The 25,404-nt window shown below is 42.3% G+C and overlaps 3 protein-coding genes and 1 long non-coding RNA gene across 8 annotated transcripts in view; 3 read left to right on the top strand and 1 right to left on the bottom strand.

The window, feature by feature from the left end:
- Nucleotides 1-98: 98 nt before the first annotated feature.
- On the top strand, nt 99-7,250 carry LOC113261724 (cytochrome b-c1 complex subunit 8). Of its 2 annotated transcripts, XM_048220737.1 has the most exons (5): nt 99-346; nt 493-660; nt 1,305-3,323; nt 3,662-5,514; nt 7,111-7,250. In XM_048220737.1, the coding sequence occupies exons 2-3, from the start codon at nt 507-509 to the stop codon at nt 1,397-1,399; spliced, it is 249 nt and encodes an 82-aa protein (XP_048076694.1). In that variant the 5' UTR covers nt 99-346; nt 493-506; the 3' UTR covers nt 1,400-3,323; nt 3,662-5,514; nt 7,111-7,250. The 2 variants fall into 2 exon arrangements, with proteins under 2 accessions (XP_048076694.1, XP_026363750.1); XM_026507965.3 differs by having other exon boundaries at nt 1,305-5,514.
- LEAP2 (liver enriched antimicrobial peptide 2) lies at nt 6,604-8,857 on the top strand. The gene is made up of 3 exons (XM_044387399.3): nt 6,604-6,920; nt 7,111-7,250; nt 7,557-8,857. Exons 1-3 carry the CDS (start codon nt 6,864-6,866, stop codon nt 7,591-7,593), a joined length of 234 nt encoding a protein of 77 aa, XP_044243334.1. The 5' UTR covers nt 6,604-6,863; the 3' UTR covers nt 7,594-8,857.
- The window catches only part of AFF4 (ALF transcription elongation factor 4), an 87,983-nt gene continuing 71,008 nt past the window's right edge, over nt 8,430-25,404 (bottom strand). For all 4 annotated transcript variants that reach the window (XM_026507967.4, XM_026507968.4, XM_057307490.1 and 1 more), the window contains 8 exons: nt 22,735-22,829; nt 22,057-22,120; nt 21,804-21,940; nt 21,474-21,545; nt 20,252-20,345; nt 19,167-19,210; nt 17,727-17,947; nt 8,430-14,243 (listed from right to left, as the gene is read on the bottom strand). In XM_026507967.4, the coding sequence (XP_026363752.1) occupies nt 14,116-14,243; nt 17,727-17,947; nt 19,167-19,210; nt 20,252-20,345; nt 21,474-21,545; nt 21,804-21,940; nt 22,057-22,120; nt 22,735-22,829 (855 nt within the window). In that variant the 3' untranslated portion in view covers nt 8,430-14,115. The remainder of the gene's footprint in view (nt 14,244-17,726; nt 17,948-19,166; nt 19,211-20,251; nt 20,346-21,473; nt 21,546-21,803; nt 21,941-22,056; nt 22,121-22,734; nt 22,830-25,404) is intronic.
- On the top strand, nt 17,208-25,190 carry LOC125282920 (uncharacterized). The gene is made up of 2 exons (XR_008957645.1): nt 17,208-18,236; nt 19,471-25,190. It is a non-coding gene; the product is annotated as an uncharacterized LOC125282920 (long non-coding RNA).

Below are 25,404 nucleotides of genomic sequence, written 5' to 3' on the forward strand. Positions count from 1 at the left end.
TCGGGCCCGGCCGCTTCCTGCGGTTCCACGGCAGGGCAGAAGGCTGGGGGGTTGCGTGAGGGCCTCGCGGGGCGCCCCCGTGCCCCAAAGCCAGCTCCGTACGCCGAGTCCCGCGCTTGGCCCCGCCCACTCACGGGCTACGACACCCCGCCGCCCCGCGACCAGGGCATTTCTCTGCAGAAGGGGGAGCAACGACGCCTCCCCCTGGAAACGGCCGGAAAATGGTATTCCCCGGAAGTGACTTCACGGCCTCCGGGACGGGCTTCCAAACCTAGCGGAAGTGACGGACGGAGGCCGGTCGTTCCCGCAACTGTGGAGGGCGAGGTGACCCCCGCGCGGGAGTAAGGTCCGGTCGCGCGGTCTTGGGGGTCCGTGGGAGGGTGGGGGCGCCGCCTGGGCCGGGAGGGATGAGGAGGTCCGGGGAGGGCGTCTTGGGTCGCGGGCGGCGCGCCCGGGCCTGAGGCAAGCGCCCGTCCACCCTGGCTCTTGCAGGCGCCGCCGCGACCATGGGCCGCGAGTTTGGCAATCTGACCCGGATGCGGCATGTGATCACCTACAGCTTGTCGCCGTTCGAGCAGCGCGCCTTCCCGCACTACTTCAGCAAGGGCATCCCCAACGTGCTGCGCCGCATGCGGGCGTGCGTCCTTCGCGTCGTGCCCCGTGAGTGCCTTGGCCCGGTTGGGGGGCTGGACTCCCGTCAGACACTGAGTCACAGCGGGCCCCCTCAGTGAGCCCCCCCTACTTGCCACGCACACGTTTTCTCATGTTTCAGTGTCCTGAAAGCCCTTGCACTAGTGTGTCCTCCCCATCTTGCAGAGGAGCAAACTGAGTCACCAACGACCAGCCCAAGGTCACTTGTGTGATTCCAGCGTCTCCCTCTGAGGTCATCTTTACCCACTTCGTAGCGATGAACTGTTACGTGTGACATGTGCAGCAGATAGTGATAATAGTAGCACAGCCTTGTAAATTGGCCACCCCCCCCCAAAAAAACCCCACAGAAGTGTGCACTGACGTGTTAAATGGTGAAGTATATGTTACGTGAATTATGTCTCACTTGTCTCATTAACATTTTAAAAAATGTGTAACTGGGGAAAGAGGGAAGGTTTGGTGACAGATTTTCCTGGGATGGACCTTTCTTTTGGTCACCTGCAAAATGGGTGTGTGATGTAACTTTCCTTGATCATCTGGTTTAAAAGTGGCTTCTTGGAAACTAGAGATAGTAGGGCAGAGCCTGCAGTGAGTCAGGAAAGAAGACAGGTGTCTTCCATGGGCTCCCTACTTACTCTCACTTTTGATTTTTAAAGCGTTTGTAGCCTTTTATCTTGTCTACACATGGGGAACCCAGGAATTTGAGAACTCCAAGAGGAAGAATCCAGCTACCTATGAAAATGACAAATGAGCCGTTCATCTGTATAGTGGTTCCCAGTGTCTGAAGGACCCTTCTCTGCGAGAGGAGTCTACACTGTAGTGTCTTGAAGACTTGAAGACGTAATAAACTTCTTATGGACTGCACTGTTGTGATTTTGCATTTCTGAGAGCAAGTCCTTGGTGTGACTGCTGATGCTCAAGTTCATGAACTCCCCTTCCTAGCCTGAGTCCCAAACAGGAACTTGGCTAGTCTGCGAGTTTGGTGAAGGTTCTGAGCTCAGTGCTTGTTCCATAATCTACAAGAAATTAGTGGCAGCTACTCATGCAGCTGATCAGTTGTGGGTGGGGTGAACCGTGGGGTTGGTTCCAGTAGTCTGCTCCCATAATAACAATAAGATCTGGTAACTATATTATAATTATGTGTCAGATATTCAGCCCTTTATACAAATAAGTACTTGTAAACTTTAGAACTACCTTTGAATTAAGTATCATGGCATTCATTTTGCAGATGAGGACCCAAGAGCTCAGTGAGAGTAATCTGGCCAAAATGACACAGCTAATGAATGGTGGAGTCTGGCGCTAAAGTTTTCGCTCTTAAAGCTATCCTAGACTGCCTTTTCTCCTAAGACAGGCCTTCCTTAGCCTGAGGGGAAGGAAGTCAGCTATAAAAGGAGGGGGTGAGGTCACCCCTTGGCCTCTATAGCTAAACTGCCTGTGTTTGTACCAGGTTGCTAATAGTGGCCTTTAATCACATATGGCCCATAATGCTTAAAATACTCTGGTCCTTTATTGAAAAGTTTACCCTTGTTTTAGAGCCTTTGAATTATCTTTTCAGTAGAAAGGTACCCTTTCTCCATCACCAGATGGTAGAGGTAGGTGTTGGTAGTGTTATGCTTCTGGTTCCCTACTCCATTTCCAGAAACTTCCTCACTTCTAAGGACACTTACTTGTTCAGAGCAGCAACTTTCACAGTGTAGTTCGGCTTCTGGCTGTATTTTTTTTCCTTATTATAATGATTATTCTCGTCTGTTAGGAACTGAAGCTAAAATACTTTAAAAAAAAGGTAATAAAAACTGCATTGATTGGGAGGCAGGATAAAGAACCTCTGAGTCTGGTGAACTTAAGCCCATACCCTTTAACCTGTGCTGCTTCACTGTATGATACAAGAAAGAAATGTGGGTTCCTGAGCTTTGACCTTTTTGTTGGTAAGATGATGTGTTAATACAAAACCGTAGGGTTGTGGTAACGGTGGAATGAGTGATCTCTAGGAGTCTGGCAGGCTTAACAAAGGACAGCTGTAGGAGGGAAACTCCTGCCTCACCCAACATGGTCTAGTTTTCCTGGGCTCTGTCTATATTTGTTCCCAGGGTTCCCTGCATGTTTGGGACACAGGCTGTTGAGAATCTGATGAGGCTGTGGACCTAAAGATGGAAATGCACCACCCATCCTTCCCTCTGCATTTTTTTTTTTTTTTTAAGATTTTATTTATTTGTGAGCACAAGGGGGCGGGTAGGGTCAGAGGGAGAAGCAGACACCTCGCTGAGCAGGGAACCTGATGTGGGACTTGATCCTGGTCCCAGGATCATGACCTGAGCCAAAGGCAGATGCTTAACCGACTCTGCATAGTTTAAACAGGTTCAGGTAGCAGGGGAGGGCCACTGCCTAGACAGGCCACTCATCTGTCTTTCTCCCTCTCACTAGCCCCGGGCTTCAGGGAGATGGCTACCCTCTCCCATCTTCCTGGCCTCTTTTTACCTCAAGACTTTATTTCTTTCCAGTTCCTTGACTCCTTTGGAAATAATGGCTCAAAAGCAGATGTTCCCTTCCTCAGCTCCGACCAGGCACCGAGTCTGGGTCTGAGTCCTTTTTATCCCAGGAGTGCTCTGAGAAGATCTGGCTGTAAGCCCTTTTACATGATGAGCTTCTGCCTTTGAAGAAAATTAAGAAAGTCTGCGGTAAGCCTGACTCTCACCAAAGGGCTTCTCTAAGCTGGGGGGCACGGAGCTGTGTGTGTCAGGGTGCTGAGGTCAGTGGGGGCCTGGAATGTGGGGAGTTGTATAGCTCAGCGCTCCTGTACGTGATAGAGGATCTGGGATGATTTTAGGGGCATTCTATCTGCCGAAATCTATGAAGGAAAGAAAAACTTGGGTGAAGTCTCTCAAGAAAGGGACCACTGCTGTGGGCCCCGCTGCCTGTAAGCCATCCACGTGGAACCTCCAGCCCTGGGTGTGGCTCCTTCCTCTGCATCCGGGACCCAGCCACTTACTCATTTCGCCCTTCTTTTTCTCAGCAGGGCCCTGCCCGCCCCAGGGCTTTTATCTCTGCGCTGTGCGATGTGGCAGAGTGAACTCCAGTTTGCCAACCAAGCCCCGGAGATGCAGGCCTATCTCGTGTAGGCTCTGAAGTCTGTGCCAGGTCCAGCCAGCAGAAAAGCAAATACACTTTGACCCTTGAAGCTGTACCTGGAAGTTTTTCCATTTCAGTCTTTCATTTTTTATTAGGCACGTCCTGCTCAGGGGCAGCGAAAGAGTCTCCGATTACTGCCGAGCCTTCACGGTCTCCTCTCCACCTGGAATGTGTTTCACGTGCGCTCGTAGCTGCACCCTCTTTCTCCCATTTCAGCCTACGCACTTAGCTCAGTGGCAGGGAATCCCTGGGAGTTGTAATAGTTACCAAGCTAGAGGCTGTCAAACGTGCTTCTTTTCTTCCTGTAAGTTAATCATTTGGACCCCCAAATGTCAGTGGCTGAGAGGCCTCAGATCTACTCCCATCTCGTTGGGAGAACAAGAGAGTAAAGCTCAGAGGGAGAGGGCTGGCCTGTGGTCAGTTAACGTCGACTCCCCGCTCCTGCCTCCCAGCCAAGCGTTCTCTTTATGGCCTGCTCAGACCTTTCCGCTGGAGGAAGGAATATGTTGTGTTTATTCATTCAGCAAAATACTTGACTGTAGAGAGCCCATGAATTTTTAAAATTTATTCATTTCAGGGATAGGATTTCACAACTATTCAAGGGCTGTGGGATGGCTGTGGACAACTGCTGTCACCTCAGCTAATGCTGTCTGGATGCCACTTCGCTTTTAAAGCTTTGAGTTTTGCTCCATGTTTAATTTAAAACAATGACCGCTAATGTCATTGTTTCTGAGACGCCTGGGTGGCTCGGTCGGTGAAGCGTCTGCCTTCGGCTCAGGTCAGGATCCCAGGGTGCTGGGATTGGGCCCCACATCAGCCTCCTTGCTCAGCGGGGAACCTGCTTCTCCCTGTGCCCGCCGCTCCCCCTGCTTGGGTGCGTGCTTGCTCTGTCTCTGCTACCCCCAAAAGAAAAGAAGAAAAAAGAAATGTTTCGTAACAGTGGTTCCTCCCATGGGCAGTAACGAATAGGTTTTTTCTTTTGGGAGGAGGGGTGGCATACAAGATCGAGGCTCGAACCCCAAAGGCTTCTGCACTGTTGTCACACTCATGATGATGAGCCCTACGTTTTCCCCTGTGCACACAGGAGCCTCGGGCCCTTTCCTTGGCTGGCGTCCTGGCTATATAATAAGTTAACACAAAAGGCTAATTTGATTTTGCTTGGAGCGCAGGAAAGCAGAAATGAAGGATGGGGAGAACGTACCCAGGTTTGGAACTAGCAGTTTCCAAACCCCTTTGGCATGTCCCTCTCTTCAGAGCAGGCTGGCACTGAGGCCAAACCAGACCCAGTGTCTCTAGGACATCACGTTGTTCAGTCTCTTGCTTATCTAATTGGGTTTGTGTTCTTACCCAATGTTCACTAGGTCATCTCATAGCTTCTTCCCCACCCCACAAAGGTTCCCAGTTAAGCCCCTACGTGGGGTGATTCAGCATCCAAGCTCAGGGGTAGAGGGAAGGAGCAGCTGACTAGTCTGCCTCTCCATGTTCCTCAAGTGCAAGCAGTGACGTCTCCCTCCGGGCTCGGCTCCATGGTCCCTCATGGACCAGAACCGGGACAGACGGATCTGCGGAGTCCCACCCGCCTCCTCCCCTGCTCCAGTTCTGAGATCCACCTTACCATGCTCTTCTCGCTTGACAAGAGGATTGGCGACCATCCTGTTCCACCTTCAGCTGTGCCTCATCTCCTCCACTTTGCTTTGCGGAACAGGCGGGCTCAAACCAAACATCCAACCTCTGAAAATGGTAAGGGCCTTGGAAAGAGGTATCAGTCACGTTTTTATGGAGACACCAGTCAGAGAAATAATCGTGTTACAATTGTCTTGTTGGCTCATCCTTCCTGGTCATAGGAAGATCTGAAGTCCTATAAATCTTACTCAAGTTGCACCATTCCTCCAAATTTATTAAAATGCCCACGTAGGGGTGCCTGGGTAGCTCAGTCAGTGAAGCATCTGCCTTCGGCTCAGGTCATGTTCCCAGGGTCCTGGGATCGAGTCCTGCGTTGGACTCCCTGCTCGGTAGGGAGGCTGCTTTTCCCTCTCCTCCCTGCTCATGCTCTTTCTCGCTCTGTCTCTCTCTCTCCCAAATAAAGTCTTTAAAAATAATAAAAACAAAATGCCCACGTTAATAAATACCCACACCACCTCACAACTTAGGTACATGCCCTTTCTTGTTCTAGCAATCTGCAGCAGTTCCTACTTCAGTTGATGATGTTTTGGGCTTTAGCGGTATCTCAGCCCTAGGCCTGCTCCCCTGAGGCTGCTGGAAGGCTATGCTCCGCAGAGGGACCCAGTCAGCTACCGTGAGGAAAGTCCGTAATTCAAGGATTGCCGTGTGACTTGTCACCATCAAGCAATCCCACTGATTTAGGAGCCCCCGCTAACTCCTCATTCATTAAAAAATAAATAAATAAATAAAACCCTATGCTCATTCATTCTATTCACCCAGTTTAGTAAGTCCCACATCAGTCTTGATTGCCCTTCCCCTGGGAGAAGGCAGGTAGGCCGGACTTTGAACTTGCCACGGCTGGGGCCATTCCTCTAGGGAGATGCTCTGGAGCAGCTAAGTAGGAGGACGGGGGGATCTGGGGCACCGTTAGATCACACTCGCTGAAGCAACCTCCCGCAGAAGCGAGATAGGGCCTTAGCCAACCGCCTGTCGCACAACAGATTGGTGCTTCTTTCCCAGACGAGGCTGAAAGGGGTCAACACGAACACCTCATTATGAGACTTCTATTTTGATTACAATGATTTCACTGAGCTATTTTGGAATCAAAATGTGGCTAGGTGCCTGGTTTCCCTCAGTGGCTTCACGTGGCCTTCAAAGGGAAGGAGGCGGTGGTGCTGACTTTTGGTAAAAGGTCCAGGCCAGCACCATAATCACTCAAAGTCCAGAGGACGGATCAGTAAATACGTGCCCGAAAGGCAGGCCTTGAGCACATTGCTCTGGTAGACATTAACTTATTAAATCGACCCTGACTGCAAATATAAACTTTGCCCCCACCTCACCTGGCAACCATAAAAGAGGTGAATTCCAGTCTATAAAAGTGGGAACTGTCGCTGGACTCCAGGCTCCAACAACCTCCCTCCAGCAACATGTGGCACCTCAAACTCTTTGCAGCGCTCATGATCTGCTTGCTGCTGTTGAACCAGGTAAGATGTGCGTGTGCGGGGCTGCGCTGGTGGGGTAACTGTAAGCAGAACTTGAGAACGGGACTCAGCCCTGAGGAAGGGTCCCTCTGCTCTCGAGTCTACGGCGTCCTGGGGGTGATCATTCTCCCCAGGTGTACAGACCGGGTGTCAACGCTTCCATACCTGAGGTTACTTTGTCTTTGCCCTACAGGTAGATGGCTCCCCCGTACCGGAACTGAGTTCAACAAAGAGGCGGCTACGGAGGATGACCCCGTTTTGGAGAGGGGTCTCCCTCAGGCCCATTGGATCCTCTTGCCGGGACGATTCGGAGTGTATCACGAGGCTGTGCAGGTATTCCACAAACTCGAGAGCAGGGCAGAGGACAGATCAGCGTGCGCGCGCACACGCACACACACACACACCCCTAAGAATAAAAGTGGAACAGGCAATGGCCTGGGCTGTAGCCCGGAGCTCCCTGGAGAATCCGTCAGGGTTCAAGAACAGCTCCCCACAGGTACCACGAAAGAGTGGTGCCTCTCCTTTCTGCAGTCTCCCGAGGTTGGATACAACAAGCAGAGGAAGGAAATGTGGAAGAGGTGGCTGGCTCTGGGCACTGCTAGACCTTTGTCTTAAAAACCACCTTTTCTTTTCCTTTAGAAAAAGACGCTGTTCCCTAAGTGTGGCCCAGGAATGATGTACAAACCAGGGGAAAAGAGGACAGTGCTCACCTACAATGCTCCGTTCTATGGAATATTGATTAACTGCATTTTGGCTGGAGACACTTGAGTAAAGCAATCTTGTATTTTTAATATTTAAAGACAGATGTATGCTTTAAACCGGTCTCCGTTTCTTCTTAGAATGTGATGTAGATAAGCATGACTAAACTTGTCAAATTAGAGTTTATTTTTCTATGTATACTATTAAATGTCTCAAATTTTTCACAGTCTGGAATCCAAGCTTTTGAGGGTTTGAAAAGGATTCATTTTGTATGCTACAGAAAAACCCAGCATTGCCTAATAGCAGACTTCTCAGTCTGCAAAGTACAGTGAAAGTGAACATTTAAGAAACAAAGAACACGGTGATAGGCTGAAAGACGAAAGTTTCCTAATAGCCACGTGATCAGCCTTGGCACGTTCACAGGCTGTGGCCCTGGATCCTGGCCCTTCACTCCATATCAGGACTCTCCAGTGAGGTGTCAGAGATGAGCAGTGCTGGCATTTACGACCTGATGATGTGCCCGAGTTGTCTAGGACTGAACAGAAGGCAGAATTGGAAGAAGAATCTAGTTTAATAAAATAACAAAAGCCCAAGCCCCCAAGAACAGCAGAAAAGACTTTTTTTTTTAGATTTCTGCTGGAGCATGGTGAACTGTGACCTATGCAAAAGGATGCGTGGCCATCAAGTTCAGAATTTCTGTAATCAGGAAATGAGAGCTGGACTGGGGGCCCAGACTTTTCAGCCAGAGTAGCAGTGGACACTACGGTACAAAACAGAAATTACACTGAAAAGGCAAAGTAAGAGTTGAAGAAGTTTAAAGAGCACAGTGTTTATAAACTTTAATACAGAAAATCTATTTGATATTTATTAAACTTAGTTTCTCCAGCTATGGTTTGGCATTATACAAAGCATCTTAATGACACAGTAGAGTTAAAAAGATCTTTACAAATTGAAATGTGATACCCTTGTCTCCAAATATTTTAATTGCCATAAATTTGTTTAAAAATACACATTAAACGCATGTTTGACACTCTAAACTTTCTATAATCTCAATACCACAAAATACATATAATATACTATACAGATGTGGAAAAATCTAGTTAGTATATAATACTTTGCTCACCATTAACAGCTGTATTATGTGAAATGCACATACTTAGAAATCCTAGCTTTTGAGCCCCAAAGTACCTCTGAAATTTTAATGTATTGCAACAAATAAAAATCACAGTATGTAACTGAAATTTTGGTTGAAAATGTCAGATGCCTAAATATTTTGGATAAAAGAAATATAAAACAAAGATGTGGATCATGTACAAAAACAAAGGCATCCTATCAGACACTAACAGTACCTTTCTGCAAAATCAACAAGGCTTTTAATTTATAGCGGCATTACTTCCCCTCCAAAACCCTCCCCAAATACCAAACCATTATTCACCAAATAATTTTAATTTCAAATAAGATAAAAGGATTCGATAAATATAAAAGCATTTCCATCCTCCATACACAAAATTTCTTAAAACCATTCAAAATGGAGGCCAGACAGAAATTTTCATAACCGTGCTAACCAACCTCACATCTGGTCCTCAAAAGTAGTGCCTTTTCAGGCACTGCCAATTGGGCCAGCTCCGGCGGTGAGCCCCGCCCCACCCCACCCCACCCCCAGTACTGTTGAACGCTCATGTCAATGATTTGCCAGGTGTGTGCATAAATAAAGTTATAAAATGGGGACACTTCTTGAACAGCAACAACAAACTCAACAGTATGGATAACCATGGCAGAGATTTGAAAGGCAGCATTTCCAAACAGATATTTTCCAGAGAGGAACATAGCAGGGAGAATATTCCAGTGGTTAAAAGCTGAAAAGAAACCCCACGTGGAAGCGGTAACAGGTGAAAAACTGCAGATTACTAGAATTTCTGGGTGGGAGCTTTTCTTCCCCATGCTCATTTAGAGAGCTTTTTTGTTTCTTTTTTAAGAATGGCAATTTATGCTTAGCCGAGCAACGGTGGCACGGAGAGGTCAATGCTGACATTCCTAAAGTCGACTTCATTACATAATGATTACTTTAGGCTGCTATTTCAGGATGCTTAACATCTAGAAGACTCGGCTTAGATTTAACCGTAATGCCTTATTCTGGGACCATATTCCATCAAAAGGAAGAGATTAAAGATATTTTTCCATTGCTTTTCTAGAGACAGTGACTTCTTTTTAATTAACCATGCAGTTCAAATGAATTGCATCTGCTTTACCTACTAGTAGTAACTTAATTCCTGTCACTTGCCAGCTTGGTTCTAAGGTCTAGAAGTCTAAACTGAGTTTCTCCATTACTGAGTATGTGAAAGATAAGCACGCAAAAAACATGACCAATGAATGGCCTCTTCCTCTACAGATTCCAAATCATTTGATACTTATCTCTTCTCTTTATTTTACTGAACAGCAACCTTAGATGTGCAGTGTTATTTATTACTGGAAAAAAGTCTGCCTCTCCAACACATTAATACGTGAAACCAAAATGAAATCTGTGCTCCACATAATTAGGGAATATGGGTGATAGGAGTCTATATGGATGTGAAATGCTCTGCTTCCCAATTTACTTAGCTTAAAAAAAAAATCATCACAATCTGCCTAAAACAGTCATTCCCATTAGATGTTCCTGGGACCCAGAGGCAAACTCCTATAATTCAAAATACATAATGAGGCCATTTTATTCAATTAGCAACTGGAAAATTAAAATCCTTCCCACCCTGTAAGAGCCCTATTATACTACAGAAGGGCTCAAATATATTTTAAAAGTTAATTTACTACAAATCATAGTAATTAAGCTTTAACAATCTAAAAGGAATACACATTGCACCCCTGAACATTAATATTCAAGGTGTCAACAAGAAAGTGTCTTAGATCAATTTAATAAATAATGTGGAAATAGTTGCACTAAGCTAAAATACTAAACACACACATTTTTGACAAACTAATTTCATGTTTTCATACATACATACATATATATAAAGTGTGTATGTGTACATAATTTTAAAATCCAAAGCTGCATACCCTCACCCCTAGAAGAGTGCACAGTGTACCTCCCCTCTGCACAGTCAGGCACGGCGGGCTGGAGCGAGCACCGGCTGCGCCGAGCCTCCAGAGTGCTGCCAGCCTCCAGAACCACAGCCTTCCTTGCGAACAGGGGCCTTCCGCAGGCTCCTGCTTCCCAGTGCAAGCTCGCTCAGTGAAGATCATGCCCCAAAGTCTCTCATTAAATACAAAATGATGCTTGTCTGATTTAGCTGATTAAACCTTTCTTTAATAAAAAGAAACAAACAATTAAAAAAAAACAACAACAGTGAATCTAATAAAGCCACAAGTGAATGCAAAGTGCGGCCCGATGCCTCTGGACCCACCGTGGGAGAGCTAGCCGGGGCACAGGCATGTGCGGGCACGTGCACACATTCCTCTACGCTGCTTCTGCACTGGAGAATGACATCAGTGACGGTCAGCCTTCTCCACCGCTCAGCAACAACGGCTGAAGATTTAGCTGCAGTACTCACTGCTTACAGAGTTAGTTCTCGGCTACTTGCCCAGCAAAAGGTGGCACTGAGGCAAGAAACGGGCTGAATGCTCCCCAGCCAGACTGGACCCGGGCTGGACTGTGGCAGCTGAATCACTTGCAGGGGAGTGCTCCCCACAGCCCAGCCCAGGCTGGGCAAAACCACCACTTGACTACCTCATCCACTGTTCACCGGTCGCCTGTGAAGAGTCCGGTGGTGTAGGCTGCTGCCTCCTGGCATACAAGTGTGGTCTTAAAAAGCAGTCAACAGAGTGATTTTTTAAATAGTTGCTACTTCTATAATTAACTATATATTAAGTACAAGTCTCAGACGAAGTAAGTTTTTAGCCACTTGTCAAATTCAGTTTTAAATGGTTAGAGAACACTGAAGACACCTATTGAGGAAGGAGGAATGGTGGCCCATAAAGGGAGTCCAAAGTATGTGCTGGAGCAGATGAAGACACAGACAACTTTTGAGGAGATGGACACAGAGGAAAGGGAGTGGTGTTTCCACAGACTATGACATCGAAAATTCAACGATTTAGGACAGGATTTTGATCCATTGCCCATTACCACCTGGTGGGAAAATCCCTCCACAATGAAAAGCTTGAAAAATTCATTCCCAAAGAATTAACACAGTTTCAGAGAGAGAATTAACTTAGAACAGCACCATAAAACATGCAGGAAACTATGTTTTAACAAAATATCAGTGTGACCCCAGAAACAGTCCTGCTGCCTTTCAGGACACGACGAGATTAGAATACACTGGAACTCAGAGGTGCCCCACTGGCTGCTGTTGCTGCAAGCTTTATCCATTTCTAAGACATCCCTGCAAATTAGGGAATCGGAGGAAGAGCAATCAGAGGACAGGACATACATCTACTTGATTAACGGGCAAGTTTCTTACCGAAGAACTACCCTCATCACTGAGAAGTTGTCCTCTTAAGGAAAACTGTTCCTAAAACATACTAGTGAGAGTAAGTCAGAAAGATTTCAGAGGCAATTTCTCCAAGAGAAAACGGTTAAATTCAGTATAATTTCTAGATTCCAATCCCCAGAGACATGCAAAAACCACCTGAGGCACAGAACAGTTAAAAAGCTCTGTAAATATGAAGCCACAGGACGACGAAGGTTCACTAGCTTCAGAAATAAGCGTAAGAAAGACTCAAATACAAAGGATTCACTGCACCACTGGGCTTGGGAGATTTTCTATCCTTTCTTTCCCACTTTGAACCTTAGCAATCATCTATAAATAGCAGGGCGATCCTTTTTTCTGACTGGATGAATTCATTTTTGGAATGGGGAGAAGGACAAACACTTTTTTTGGAGCAGTCATTACCCAATCAGACTAAGCCACGTACCAAAGTGTTAGCTTTTCTGAAATAATTAATCTTTATGTGACCCTAAAGGAAGATTAAAAAACAAGGAGAATTTAACATTACTACTACCAAAGACCAACCATACTGGGTGATCTGGTCCTAGTGTAAAACTTCATCTGTAAACAATCCATAGAGTTTTCATTCAAAGGTAAGATTTAAGGCACACCAGACATGATAGGGGCACATGATAGGGGCATGACAGAGGGTACATTTCTCACCTTTGACTCCAATATGCACCTTACACGGAAAGGTACTCTGATATCCAACTCTTCTAGAGCTGGCGGAAGCTCTACCCTTGTTCGCCTTCCCTTCCCAAGAGACCTAACATTGAACTAAATTAGGTACTTTTCTAGTGTGAATGTTCTGATCCCATCACAAACATAAATCATTGGTGAGGGCCTTCATAATACAAAGGGAGTCAGTACAAGACAAGTTTAAAAGGAGACCATCATCTCTACCTCAGGCATGTAATTGTAAATCGTACAGCAAAAGCACACACAGCAAAGCTCCAGCTCATTCCTGCATCAGTCACTGCGTGCTCCCAACGGAGCATCACAATCTAGTGTGGCAAAAACATTTCACAAATAAGAATTCTGAAGAGAGCTTTAACCCTTCAAACATCATCACGGAAAGAGATACAGGCAGCAACCCTCAGGAGTTGGATCATCCTTTGTTCCACAGTAACTCACTGTTTCAATTAACCATCAAATTATGAGCAACCAAAAAGAACACATGGTTTTAATAAAGTCCGTGAAGTTCAAGATTGTCCTTTTATGAAACCCTTCACATGATATCCTTCTCCTAGAAAGTTTGCCTGCCCTCTTTTGTAATGCATTAAATGCAAGCTATAGTCACCTTGTGATTGCTATAGTGTTATTAACGCACATTCACAGTTCTTGAAATAATGCATACCGAATCAGACACATTTCATCTTCTATCTGTAGAATGCCATCTTCTCATATTTAAATGATTTTTCATGTGTAGAAGAATATCCTTAATACTAAGCATAAATTTTGCAATAAAATTGTAGTTAAGATTTAAAATAATACCAGGTAGTAGGTACAGAAAGAACACGTCCATATTTTAGATGAACCAACTCTTACCCTTAGAAGAGCTACCACAAAAAGACATTAGGTAACAAAGCTCCCAAGCATATAAATAAAAACGCCTACCTTAAATTTACACTAAATGTTCACCAGAGCAAATTTATAGGCAGAAGTTTTAAACTAAGTTTTAAACTAGCCCCAATCTGGGAACTTAAAAAAATTAAAATAAATAGAATTTCAATTGATTAGTTATGAATCGCAATTGGAATTTCAATCTTATTACAGATCACTGAAACCGTCTTATCAATGTGCTGCAGATTTAAAAACATTTAAATAACTTTTCATATTGGGAATATTAAAGGGGTCAACTGACATCATGGCTTTGGGTTATAAATAACAACAACACATGAATCAGGGAGGAGAAAACCATTCCTCATTCTTAGTGTCGACTAGGTGGCATGTTATGGCAGTTTTCCTTCGTGATGTGACACAGTGTTGTGGAGAAAATCAGAGGCAACGAGAATGTGTTCAGTTCAAGATATTAGCTTGGCATCCTGGCGAAGCCAGTGCAGTCCCTGCCGGGTGTATCGAACTAGGTCTGTCATGATGCTCGCGTTAAAGATGAGAGGGCCCATCACTTTATCCAGTTCGGCAAAGAATTCTAGAAAACCAAAAACAGTCATTAAATGGTGTGCACATTCTCCTGCAATGCTGCTTTAACAGTTTTAAATGAGATTAAAAAACAGCAGTTACACAAAGTCAAAAACACACTCCCTCCTGCACTACAATGATGACTGTCCATATTTTAGACAAACCATCCCACAGTCTGTCTTTCAAGTTCTAGTATTTTCCCTAAGTCATGAAACGTTTCAAACAGACTGTATGGTTAAGAATAAAGTGCTATATATAAAAGCAGAATTCCGCTGATGGAAATGATCAATTGCTAGTATGCACTACACTTTACTAAAATGGAGATAATGTACTACTTTGTACTATTACTCAAAACCATCTCTGTGTACTCTTTTTGTGTAAGAAGCAAGTGGTACAAAAAAAATTCTTTGCACAGTTCCCCAAAAGAGCTCCTGTGAGGTTAGACATTTATGGCAAACTTTCTGCTGTAATCAGATGCCATGCAACACTGATAAATCAAATCCCATGTTTTAGACAGTACAGTTTAAAAACATAAAGGATGTAAACGAAAGGATTCTTCCTATGTAAACAAATAAAGGCTGATCTGCATGTGAGGTGGGTGCATGGAAGAGAAGGAATGACAGTGTCCTAATGTTTGATCCTGATGCATTTTGGGAGAAGAGAGAGGGATGTAGGAGTCAGACAGAAAGACAGAAAGGAGAGTTTTTATACCTGTAGAGAAAAAGGGGTCATTCTCATGATAAACACCTCAGCCTACTCAAATAATTCAAGAAACAATCAAAGAGAAGAGGAGAAAAGGGTCTTCTTTACAGAATTCCAGATGATAAATGCAGATGTAATATCAGACTAGAAAACTCCTGCTTCGTTTTTTTTTTTTTTTTTTTTTTTTTAAGTAGGCTCCAATGTGGGATTTGGACTCACGACCCTAAGATCATGACCTGAGCTGAGATCAAGAGCCGGATGCTTAACCAACTGAGACACCTAGGCGCCCTGAAAATTCCTATTTCCTAGTGGGGGAATAATGGATGTTAAGTAATGACCATCAGTGGGTGCTAAAACCTAAGTTAAAGTTTAATAGGGAATCTTACATCAAACTCAGTCAGGCTGAAACCACCTGAATTGTTATCAATGGTCAAATCCATATATCACTGAATAAGAGAGAATCATTAATTAAATGCCTCAATAACATCATATAATAGGAAATCTAGAGCACCACCTATGAAACGTTATTTAAAATAATGAACTTGAATCTAATCAAGTCTCAAAATGTAACTATCAGTATTTGAAGGAAATAAGGGGGGCAGAGGAGCAAGCTAAATGATACCAAGAGGAAGGAATCAATCAAATCCATCAAAAGACTCATTTCCTCAACATAAATGGCACAGTGCCCCACCCCCCAAAACACCAAAAACTGGAAGAAGGATACAGACTTGGGACACGGATGAAGGAATGTTTGGATCCTGTTAAAAACAAAGAGTGAAGAGAAAAAAAGAGGCATGTTTGCAACAACAGGAAAACTGGATGATAGACGAGGTATTAGGTAATAGAAAGGAATTACTGTTAATTTTTGCGGCTGTGTTAAAGGCATGACAATCATGTTCCTGAAAAATCTTTGTCACTGAAGGATGCATACACCTAAGTATGTTCAGGGGAAATGCTTTAAATACTCAGGAGGGGAAAGAAAAGTATGATTCAGAGAGAGAGATATGAAACAAGAGTAGGAAAATGTTGTGTTGCTAGTTGAATGAAAGGTGCACAGGGGTCATTATGCCATTATCTTTCCTTTAGTCAACATTTGAAAAGTCCCACACAAAAAAGTAAAAATGGAAGGAGAAAGAAAATTTTAAAAAGGAAAAACAAGGCTAGAAAACCGGCATCAGGAAGAAAAATAGAAAGTAAAGCAGGAGTGATTTAATAAGAATTTCTGCTTTGTAATCTTTCCTGAGCAATAATGACAATATTTCAAATTTTAGGAAAGAACTGGGTTGTCAGAAACACTATTTTATGTTAGATGTTGGGGTTCCTATTCTACCTTTCTCCCACCATTATCCTTCTTTAGGGATAGGAATCTTTCATCTTCATCTGATTACCTGTTTATATTACAAATATTTATTTATTTATTTATTTATTTATTTATTTATTTATTTATTTATTTATTTTTAAGATTTTATTTATTTGACAGAGAGAGAGAGACAGCCAGGGAGAGAGGGAACACAAGCAGGGGGAGTGGGAGAGGAAGAAGCAGGCTCATAGTGGAGGAGCCTGACGTGGGGCTCGATCCCATAATGCCGGGATCACGCCCTGAGCCGAAGGCAGACGCTTAACCACTGTGCCACCCAGGTGCCCCTATATTACAAATATTTAAATACGCTCTGTGAGAAAAGGACACTTGATTGACTAGTGTAGTCTTTCTCTACAAAGAGGCTACCTGAATAGCTGCCACACACACACATTTGCTAATAACAACTATGGAAATAAGATGGTATTTACATAGTACTTTTCCCCAGGGTCCTTGATTTACTTAGTTTTTAATTTAAAATCCGGTATAGTTGGGGCGCCCAGGTGGCTCAGTCAGTCAAGTGTCCGACTCTTGATTTCGGCTCAGGTCATGATCTCAGGGTCATGAGTTTGAGCCATGCTTCGGGCTCTGCACTGGAATTCTCTCTCTCCCCCCTCTCCCCTTCCTGCACTGCTTCGCGTGCGTGCACGTTCTTTAAAAAGATAAACAAAATAAAATCCAGTATAGTTAACATATAGCATTATATTTATTTCAGGTGTACAATATAGTGATTCTTCCCTGGGATCTTTAAATACTTTATAATTATCAATGTTCTTAGTTTGGGAGATAACAAACTTAAGGTACAAAACTTCAAATAACCTAATACTGAAGAACGCTAGAAACTGATTTATTTATTTTGTGATCTCCTTTATCACACAAGTTTTCCAATTCACCTAAAAATCCAGCATGAATGTGTTTTTTTTTTTTTTAAGGTTTTATTTTTTTTTAGTACTGTCTACACCCAACATGGGGCTTAAACTCATGACCCCAAGACCAAGAGTCACACGCTCCTCCAACTGAGCCAGCCAGGTGCCCCTGAATGTGATTTCTTATCTATCAAACATCTCATATGTACAAGATGTCTGCATGTAATCCTATGCCTAAGCCAAATTTACTGTTAATCATCCTGAAATAGAACATGTATTTTATTACTTTTATAATTGGAGCTGTATTTAGTGTGTCAGAACAAAGGTACATTTGTCCTAGAGCAAAAGCTATTGTTAGTATAGTGTGTGTCACTGGTACAGTGAAAGGTAACTTTGACCAAACTCAGTACATTCAGTATGACTGGTAAGCAATGGTGATTAGGAAACTCTTTACTATCAACTCTAGATTACATAATAAACTAAATGCAGATCAGACACTTATTTAACTAGATCATAAAAGCTCTTTTAACAATTTCATCCTTCAAAGTTTCTCCAGAGACCTTCATACCTTTTTGCTCTTTGGAAAGCTGCTCAGCTTGGTCCCAAATTTCCGTGGCATAGAGGAAGTTGGATGTAACTTGAACATAGCTGGCTGCCATCTGGTGGATCCTCTGTGGAATGGTCACCGAAGAACCACTTGCTGTAGCACTACTGGCCCCAGAAGAGTAATTTCCTGAATTGCCTGGCGACAGCTTTGGAGAAACAGGGGAAGGCATCCCAACAGCTTTGCTACACAAGAGAGAAACAGGAATCTTATTCATATGAATATGGTGAACGTGATGAAACCAGTGTTCTACTGGCTCTTCATCCATGAAGGCTTTTAAAATTTAAAGGTTTTTTTTTTAAACTAGAAGAGTTCCCTGAAAAGTACAATTTCTTCTAAGTACTTAGCTCACTAAAGCCCACGATGAATCCTCGTATCTGGACTCTTTGTTTTAATGAATGGTAAAAGAACAAAAGACAGCAAAGAAGTGAGGAAGTCACACACCTTGACAGCAGCAGTTCAAAGGCTTAGAAGGTAGGTCACCTCACTCCCAGCTCGACACACTTTCCATCTATTCTGGCAGGTAATTAGGTACTTTTCAAGTTGTTTTGCAGAAAGTTGGGAGGAATTTGCAATTTAACCAAGATTGTTGTGGTAGTAGATACGACTGTCTTATTTTGAACTCCACTATTTCTGGAACTTTCCTAGTTTAACCCAGTTATTCAAAGCTGACAAAAAGGAATAGCTTTTTCAATCAACTGCAATTATTTCAAGCTTCCTGTCAATTAAATATTTCTTAGGACACACATGTTGAAATCTGAGAGGTTCATTTCAGGAGTATTAAAATTTGTGGAAGTGCCCAAGACCATTAAAAAAAAGGAAAATGAAAAGTTGGAGAGACAAGTGATTTGTTATGAATATTTTTTTATCTTCGCTTTCAGCACTATAAATTTGGTTACGAAAACACACAAGGGCAAAGAAAGTCAATTAACATAAAAATAATAACAGAACAGAAAAAATTACGAACAAAAGCTGTCAGGGTAATTTTCCTCCCTCTGGGGGGTGATGTGGATGGAGGAGAAACTACAATCATGCCCCTGTTATTAATTTCTCGAAGTGCCAAGACTTGAGTAAAATAAAGATAAGCTCACTGATAAAAACCCAACTAGCTGTACAAATTAAACTGTGAGAAGAACTGAGGTGCTGTCAAAAAACTCAGATTTCTACAGGTGAAATTCCTCTGTCTACTCCTTCTAAGACTGTGTTCATTATATTTTCAACTTAGTAAAAAATAAAGAGAAAAAATGAAAACTTTAAAAAATACTTTATTAGAGATGGTTTTAATTTTTTTTCCTTAAATGGTCATCTTTCCATTTCTGGAAGTTGGACCCTACCCATTCTGCTTATACACAAAAATAAATCATTTTGTCATAAAAAATATTTTATAGAATAAAATTTACCTACCTTCCCAAGCCAGGTGATGGTGCTTGAGAATTATTGTAAGAATTCTGTGGAAAAAATAAAATATACGTAATTTTAAAAACACTACTTCTGAAGTACTATATTCAAAAGCACACAGGACCAGACCCACTCCTCAAGAAGCTTTACACATTTAAGAACCTAAAATAGAAACACAGGAGTGAGAGAGTATGTGTGTGTGGAAATGTGCAATACAAAGACCCTATTTAGGTCAGCTGGGAGTTCTGGAAGACTTTTTTTTTTAATTTTTAATTTTTTTTTTTAAAGATTTTATTTATTTATTTGACAGAGAGAGAGACAGCCAGCGAGAGAGGGAACACAAGCAGGGGAAGTGCGAGAGGAAGAAGCAGGCTCCCAGCGGAGAAGCCTGATGTGGGGCTTGATCTCAGGACTCTGGGATCACACCCTGAGCCAAAGGCAGATGCTTAACGACTGCGCCACCCAGGCGCCCCGAGGTCTGGAAGACTTAAATGGAAGGACGAAGAATGAAGAATGCTCAGAAAAACAAGTGGTGAGTCATACTATGTATGAAGGCTGTGAACGGATGTGACCCATACGCTTTCCCTGGAGCAGAGGTTTAGGTAAGGAACAAGAGAAAGAGACCTCGATGACTTGAGGTCAGGGTAAGAAGCTTAGACTTGACCTGGCAAGCGACAGTACGCTACTGAAGGGTTCGAACTCAGAACCAGGGCAGGATTTTAAGGAGATTTATGTGGTGGTGTGAGGGAAAAACATAGACATTTCAGGAAACTAATTTAACAGTCTAGGGGAGGGTGGTAGTGAAAACACAGGGCCATCTGCGAAGTAGAAACTAGGTCTCCTGATAGAAAGAGGCTACATCTACTGAAATATTCGTAAGAGCTACTGTATGTGGATACACAGATTCTACAATCAGATACATGTACATTTAAAAACTTTCCAAGAAATTTCAAACCTATTTAAAAGTTCAGCAATAGTAGGCTCCCCACTTGCTGTGGCAGGCAAAACAGGAAGAGGCACTTGTGGGGCTGGGGCAGGAGAGGACAAATCTTGTCTCCTAGGACAGGGACCTTCCTCTTTTCTACACTTACCTTCAGGTGCTCCGTCAATGTCTTTGAGTACTTCAGAGCATTTTCTTTCTTCAGTTTAAACAGCCTCAGGTACAGCAAAGACTGGCATCGCAGGCTGGCCAACAGAAAAGGACAGCTTATTTACCAGCACAGCAGACTCTGGCCACAGACAACTTTGGTATTGTGCAAGAGTACAGGACCGGCTCATGTGAACAGACCATGGCGTAAGGTCAACGACACTCACCCTCAGGCAAAACTGGAAGATGTGTTCTGATTATGGTACACCCCCAAAGGAGGGGAAGAGACTTAGGACTAGTCTTGTATTTGTTGACCATAAACCTCACTCACAAGACACCAACATGTCATTATAACATATGCATTCAAAGAAATCACTGAGGAGCAGAATCTCTAGATCAAATTATAAGTATCTAAAATCCAACAACAAAAACTAGGAAACTCAACTATGCATAGTACAACTCTGAGGCAAACACATGGGAGCCTTACTATAGCTGACAAAAGCCTTACATGGTCGCCACTGCCTACCTCTTCAGTCACTTTCACTTCTCCCTGGTCTTCCCTATAGCTCCTTTAGTTCCTTGACAGTTCCCAGTTTCTTTCCACCACCCAGCCTTTGCACGTAGTCCCTCTATCTGAAGGCCAGGTGTCTCTACACTCTACTCTCTTACAGTTATTATACTTTTCTTTCAAAGTACTGAATTCATATACTTGTGTGATGATTTGATTAACTTGGGTCTCTTCACACTAGATACTAGATTCCATGACAAAAAAGACCATTGTCAGTTTATCCACAGCTACATTCCTATTTGTTAAAGCCAGTGCCAGGTAAAGTAAATACTTCTAACAAACAATCTAATAATAGCTCCCTGGGACCAAGCCAACAAGCCACAATCTTTATTCTGAATAAGCTAACATTTGCTCCCTAAGGAAAGGTGTAGGATATGTGAATAAGGAGAGAGGATGCCGAAAGAGCCTGGAAAAGGGACCATGTGAGAAATGGGGAGTTCTACAGTCAGTCCTACTCTACCAAGGCTTTTGCCAAGAGCGCAATGGATCAGAGACAGACAACAACTAAAAATCTTTTAGTAGGAATTTTGACTTATTTTCTACTTTTATGCCTGGGTTATGAAAGGTCGATTCAGGGATAGCTTTCAGAAGGGCAGGAACAGCATAATTTCTTAGGGAACAGCCTGTCATCTAGCAGAGGCTGGAACACAACACTTACCAAAGTACCGTGAGCCTCTTATCTGCAGCTGTAGCATCAGGGGCCAAGTAGTTCTTTAGCTTCATCGTGTATCTGTGAGTTACAGCAACAAGCAAATGACACAAAACACGCTACTTCATCTTGATCTTAGGGCTTCCTTAGTCCTCAGAACATTAGAACCCCACCTAAACCAAGGCAAAAATACCCCCCCGAAGTATCTAGTTCTCATCCCAGCACAATGAAGGATTACGATTCTCCACAGCTTTACTGTATACAGCCTATCGGCCCCTTCCTACATGAACCAAAGAAGTAATCATGCCAATGATGTGGCAGCCGAGTTTTCCCACTTACTTGATGAGCTCCACTGTCTCGGAATACATAGGGAATGGGGATTTGGATTCCTGAGCATTTTTCTCTAACGCATTCCCACATTCAATGAAAGATACCACAGCATCAAGATAGTATACAGCTTTCTCAAACCTATCAGACTGAAGAAAGGAGAATAAAGGTAATGAGAGATACACTGAGGTACTATGGAAACAAACAATAAATGAAAACTTAAGTTAATTTGATTAAATAAATAAATGTGAGAATGTTTACATACCAATGCATCGGCATTGTGCTTTAGCTTTTTCGCTTCTTGTAAATAATGGTCTGCTGAATAATTTCTGCAATGTAAATTTTTATAGTAAATAGTAATTATTTTCATAAGATATTACTTGTTCATTTCAGTCTCTAGAATCCCTCAGTTTTCATGTCCTCAAGTAAAGAAAATGACCCATTACAAAACATTCAGTTCCAGGTTTTTTGACAAATGTTTTTATTGGGTTAAGAGCATAAATTGTGTTGGCCAACTCATGGCAAATTTTCTACTTAGGAAAATAGAAATCAAGCTCCCTAGTATTAAATGCTAATTTCCCCAAGTTGTTTGAAAGATTTGGAATAAATGGAATGTGGGTAAGAGAAGTAACCTTTTAACAAAATGGAGGAAAAAGCCAACACTGCTCTCATTTAAGAAAGCGCCCATGTTCCACAGTGGTACCAGCAGCAGTCAAGGTTCTACTTGGAGGTACATTACTCACATCCCCTAGGGGTCATGGAGTTCAGTTAAAAGGAACAATACCTGGACTAGTAGTGCGCCTTTCAAATTAAAATATGAATGTTCCACGGAGCACAACACAAGTATGAATTCTTCTGGTCAGTGACAGGGAATTTACATGAGTTTCTTATATGCTGACTGGAATGATTTCTCCAATGCATAAAAAAAAACCACTTCTCTCACCTGTCGTCAAAGGCAAGCTTTGTTCTCCGAGGCTTAGAAGCATCAGGAGTTGGTGTAGATGAAGGACAGTTAGAGGAGCTATTTGGCGCCTTTTCCTGACCAAAAAAAAATATATAATGTTGAAAATAAAATGTTGCAGAAGTATGTATGTTGAAAATTCTGAGGTGATTAAAATCTGAAAGTATCTTTTGAGCCACTAGTAGAAAGGAAACATTGCACTGCCTTTAGTAATTAACTTCCTTGTTACAAGGTATTTAAATTTCAGGGGAGCCTGGGTGGCTCAGTTGTTAAGCGTCTGCCTTCGGCTCAGGGCGTGATCCCAGCGTTATGGGATCGAGCCCCACATCAGGCTCCTCCGCTGAGAGCCTGCTTCTCCCTCTCCCACTCCCCCTGCTTGTGTTCCCTCTCTTGCTGGCTGTCTCTCTCAAATAAATAATAAATAAATCTTAAAACAAAAACAAAAAACCCCAAGATATTTAAATTTCAGAATGTAAAAGCCCTTTTTTACAGAATGGGTCCACTTTATATAACCAAAGATATTCATTCTGATAGCAGAGGTCTACTATGTACCAGGCGCTGAACTAGACACTAGTTAAAACATAAGAAAGACACAAACCTATTGTGAGAATAGGAGTACTGCTTAAGACAAAATTTACTGATAATTACTGGTCAATGAAAACAGCAATAATAAGATCTAACACTTACTATGTGCTTACTACTTAACCAGGCACTAAGTTAACTAAGTAGTTAGCACAGTCATTAATCCTTCCACAACTCTACAGAATGTATACTGTTTTGGGGACAGAATAAAAAGCAATGTCAAGAGGGTAACTCACCCAATTTCAAACAGCTTTTAAGTGGCATTCCTGAAATTTGGACTTTAAATCCAGATCTGTCACATTTTAAAAGGTTAGCCACTTTCTTAAACTTTATTCTACTACCTATCAACATAGCCCTTTATGTGGGGACTGTGAGCCTACCTCCCCAACTGCTTCCCACATTTTTCCACAATAAAACACCGTAAGTAGGCAGAATTTATCCTATGAATGCATGTTTCAACATATATAATTTTACTGCTTGTGCTTAAGAATCTACTGAAAAGGAACCATAAACCATTTCTTTTCTTAAATGATAACAGCTTTTCAGTTCCACACAATACGGCTTACCTCAAGGAATGAAAATAAAGGCCCTGGGATTTGAGAAAATACTATGCTCTTCATGGTAAAGTTCACGTGTTTCTGAAATTGCTTCCTGCATATTATGATGGAATGTACCATTAGTAGGCCAGCTTTCCCTCTACGTTTTGTAAGTACTTACACGATTGCCTAAGTTTAGATTTACTGAAGGAAAACTGAAGTTAATAAAATACATTCAAAAACTGTCTACGTATTAACACACTTTTCTTATATAAAAATTATATGCATGGGACATGTAAAATCACTGTGTGGTGAAGGAGGTTAACTAAAATTACTGTAGTGGTCATTTCACAGTATATACATATATTGAATCATGGTGTGCACCTGAAACTAATATTTTATATATCAAGTATATCTCAATTAAAAAAGAACTGGCAAAACTAAAAGAAGAAAGACAAATCCTGTATGTTTGTGGAAAAATGAACAAGAGAACAAAGTGACCAAAAATACCAGCATAAAGAAGGTTTGAAAACATGATTAATCTAACTGCATTACACAGATTCCCTGTGTAACATATACGCAGAATACACAGTCTTTTCTAGCAAATACAGAACATAATGAAAATCTACCATATACTATACTCTCATAAAGCAAATCTTAACAAATTTCAAAAGACTGCTACCATGCAGATTACTTTCCAGCCCTAATGCAATTAAGGAAGAAACACTAATCAGAAGACAACTAGCAGGGGCACCTGGGTGGCACAGTGGTTAAGCGTCTGCCTTCGGCTCAGGGTGTGATCCCGGCATTATGGGATCGAGCCCCACATCAGGCTCCTCTGCTATGAGCCTGCTTCTTCCTCTCCCACTCCCCCTGCTTGTGTTCCCTCTCTCGCTGGCTGTCTCTGTCGAATAAATAAATAAAATCTTAAAAAAAAAAAAAAAAAAAAAGAAGACAACTAGCAAATCTCAGTATGTTTGGAAATTGACTAACATGCTGTTAAATAAACTCCTGGGTCAAAGATAAAATCACCCACACCACATCTTCTAGGATGTACGTAAGCAATATTTAGAGGAAATTATAGAGCCTAACTGCTTATATTTGAGAAAGAAAAAAGGCTTAAAAACTAATTTAAAAATTAATGAGCTATATTCGTTTCTAAAAGTCAGTAAAAAGAACAGCAAAGCAAAAGGAAAGAATAAGAAAGACTATAAATTAATGAAATAGAAAACAAAAATAAACCACAAAGAATCAACAAAACAGCCTATTTTTTGAAAAGACAAGTAAAATAAGCCTCTGATGAGACTGATCAAGTAAAAAGAGAAATGGAAGAGAATATTAAGAACAAAAGGGGAACATAAGTAGAGATGTTACAGATATCAAAAGCATAATGAGAGACTGTAATGAACAACTTTATGCCAACATATTTCAAATATTTGATAATATGAGCAAGTATGGAGAAAAACATAAAATAAAAATTATATGTAATTTTGGTTTTCCATTTTATCTAATTTTCCTTTAGCTAAAATAAGAA

This window comes from Ursus arctos, unplaced genomic scaffold (genome assembly GCF_023065955.2).
Source record: "Ursus arctos isolate Adak ecotype North America unplaced genomic scaffold, UrsArc2.0 scaffold_5, whole genome shotgun sequence".
In the NCBI taxonomy this organism is placed as follows: Eukaryota; Metazoa; Chordata; class Mammalia; order Carnivora; family Ursidae; genus Ursus; species Ursus arctos.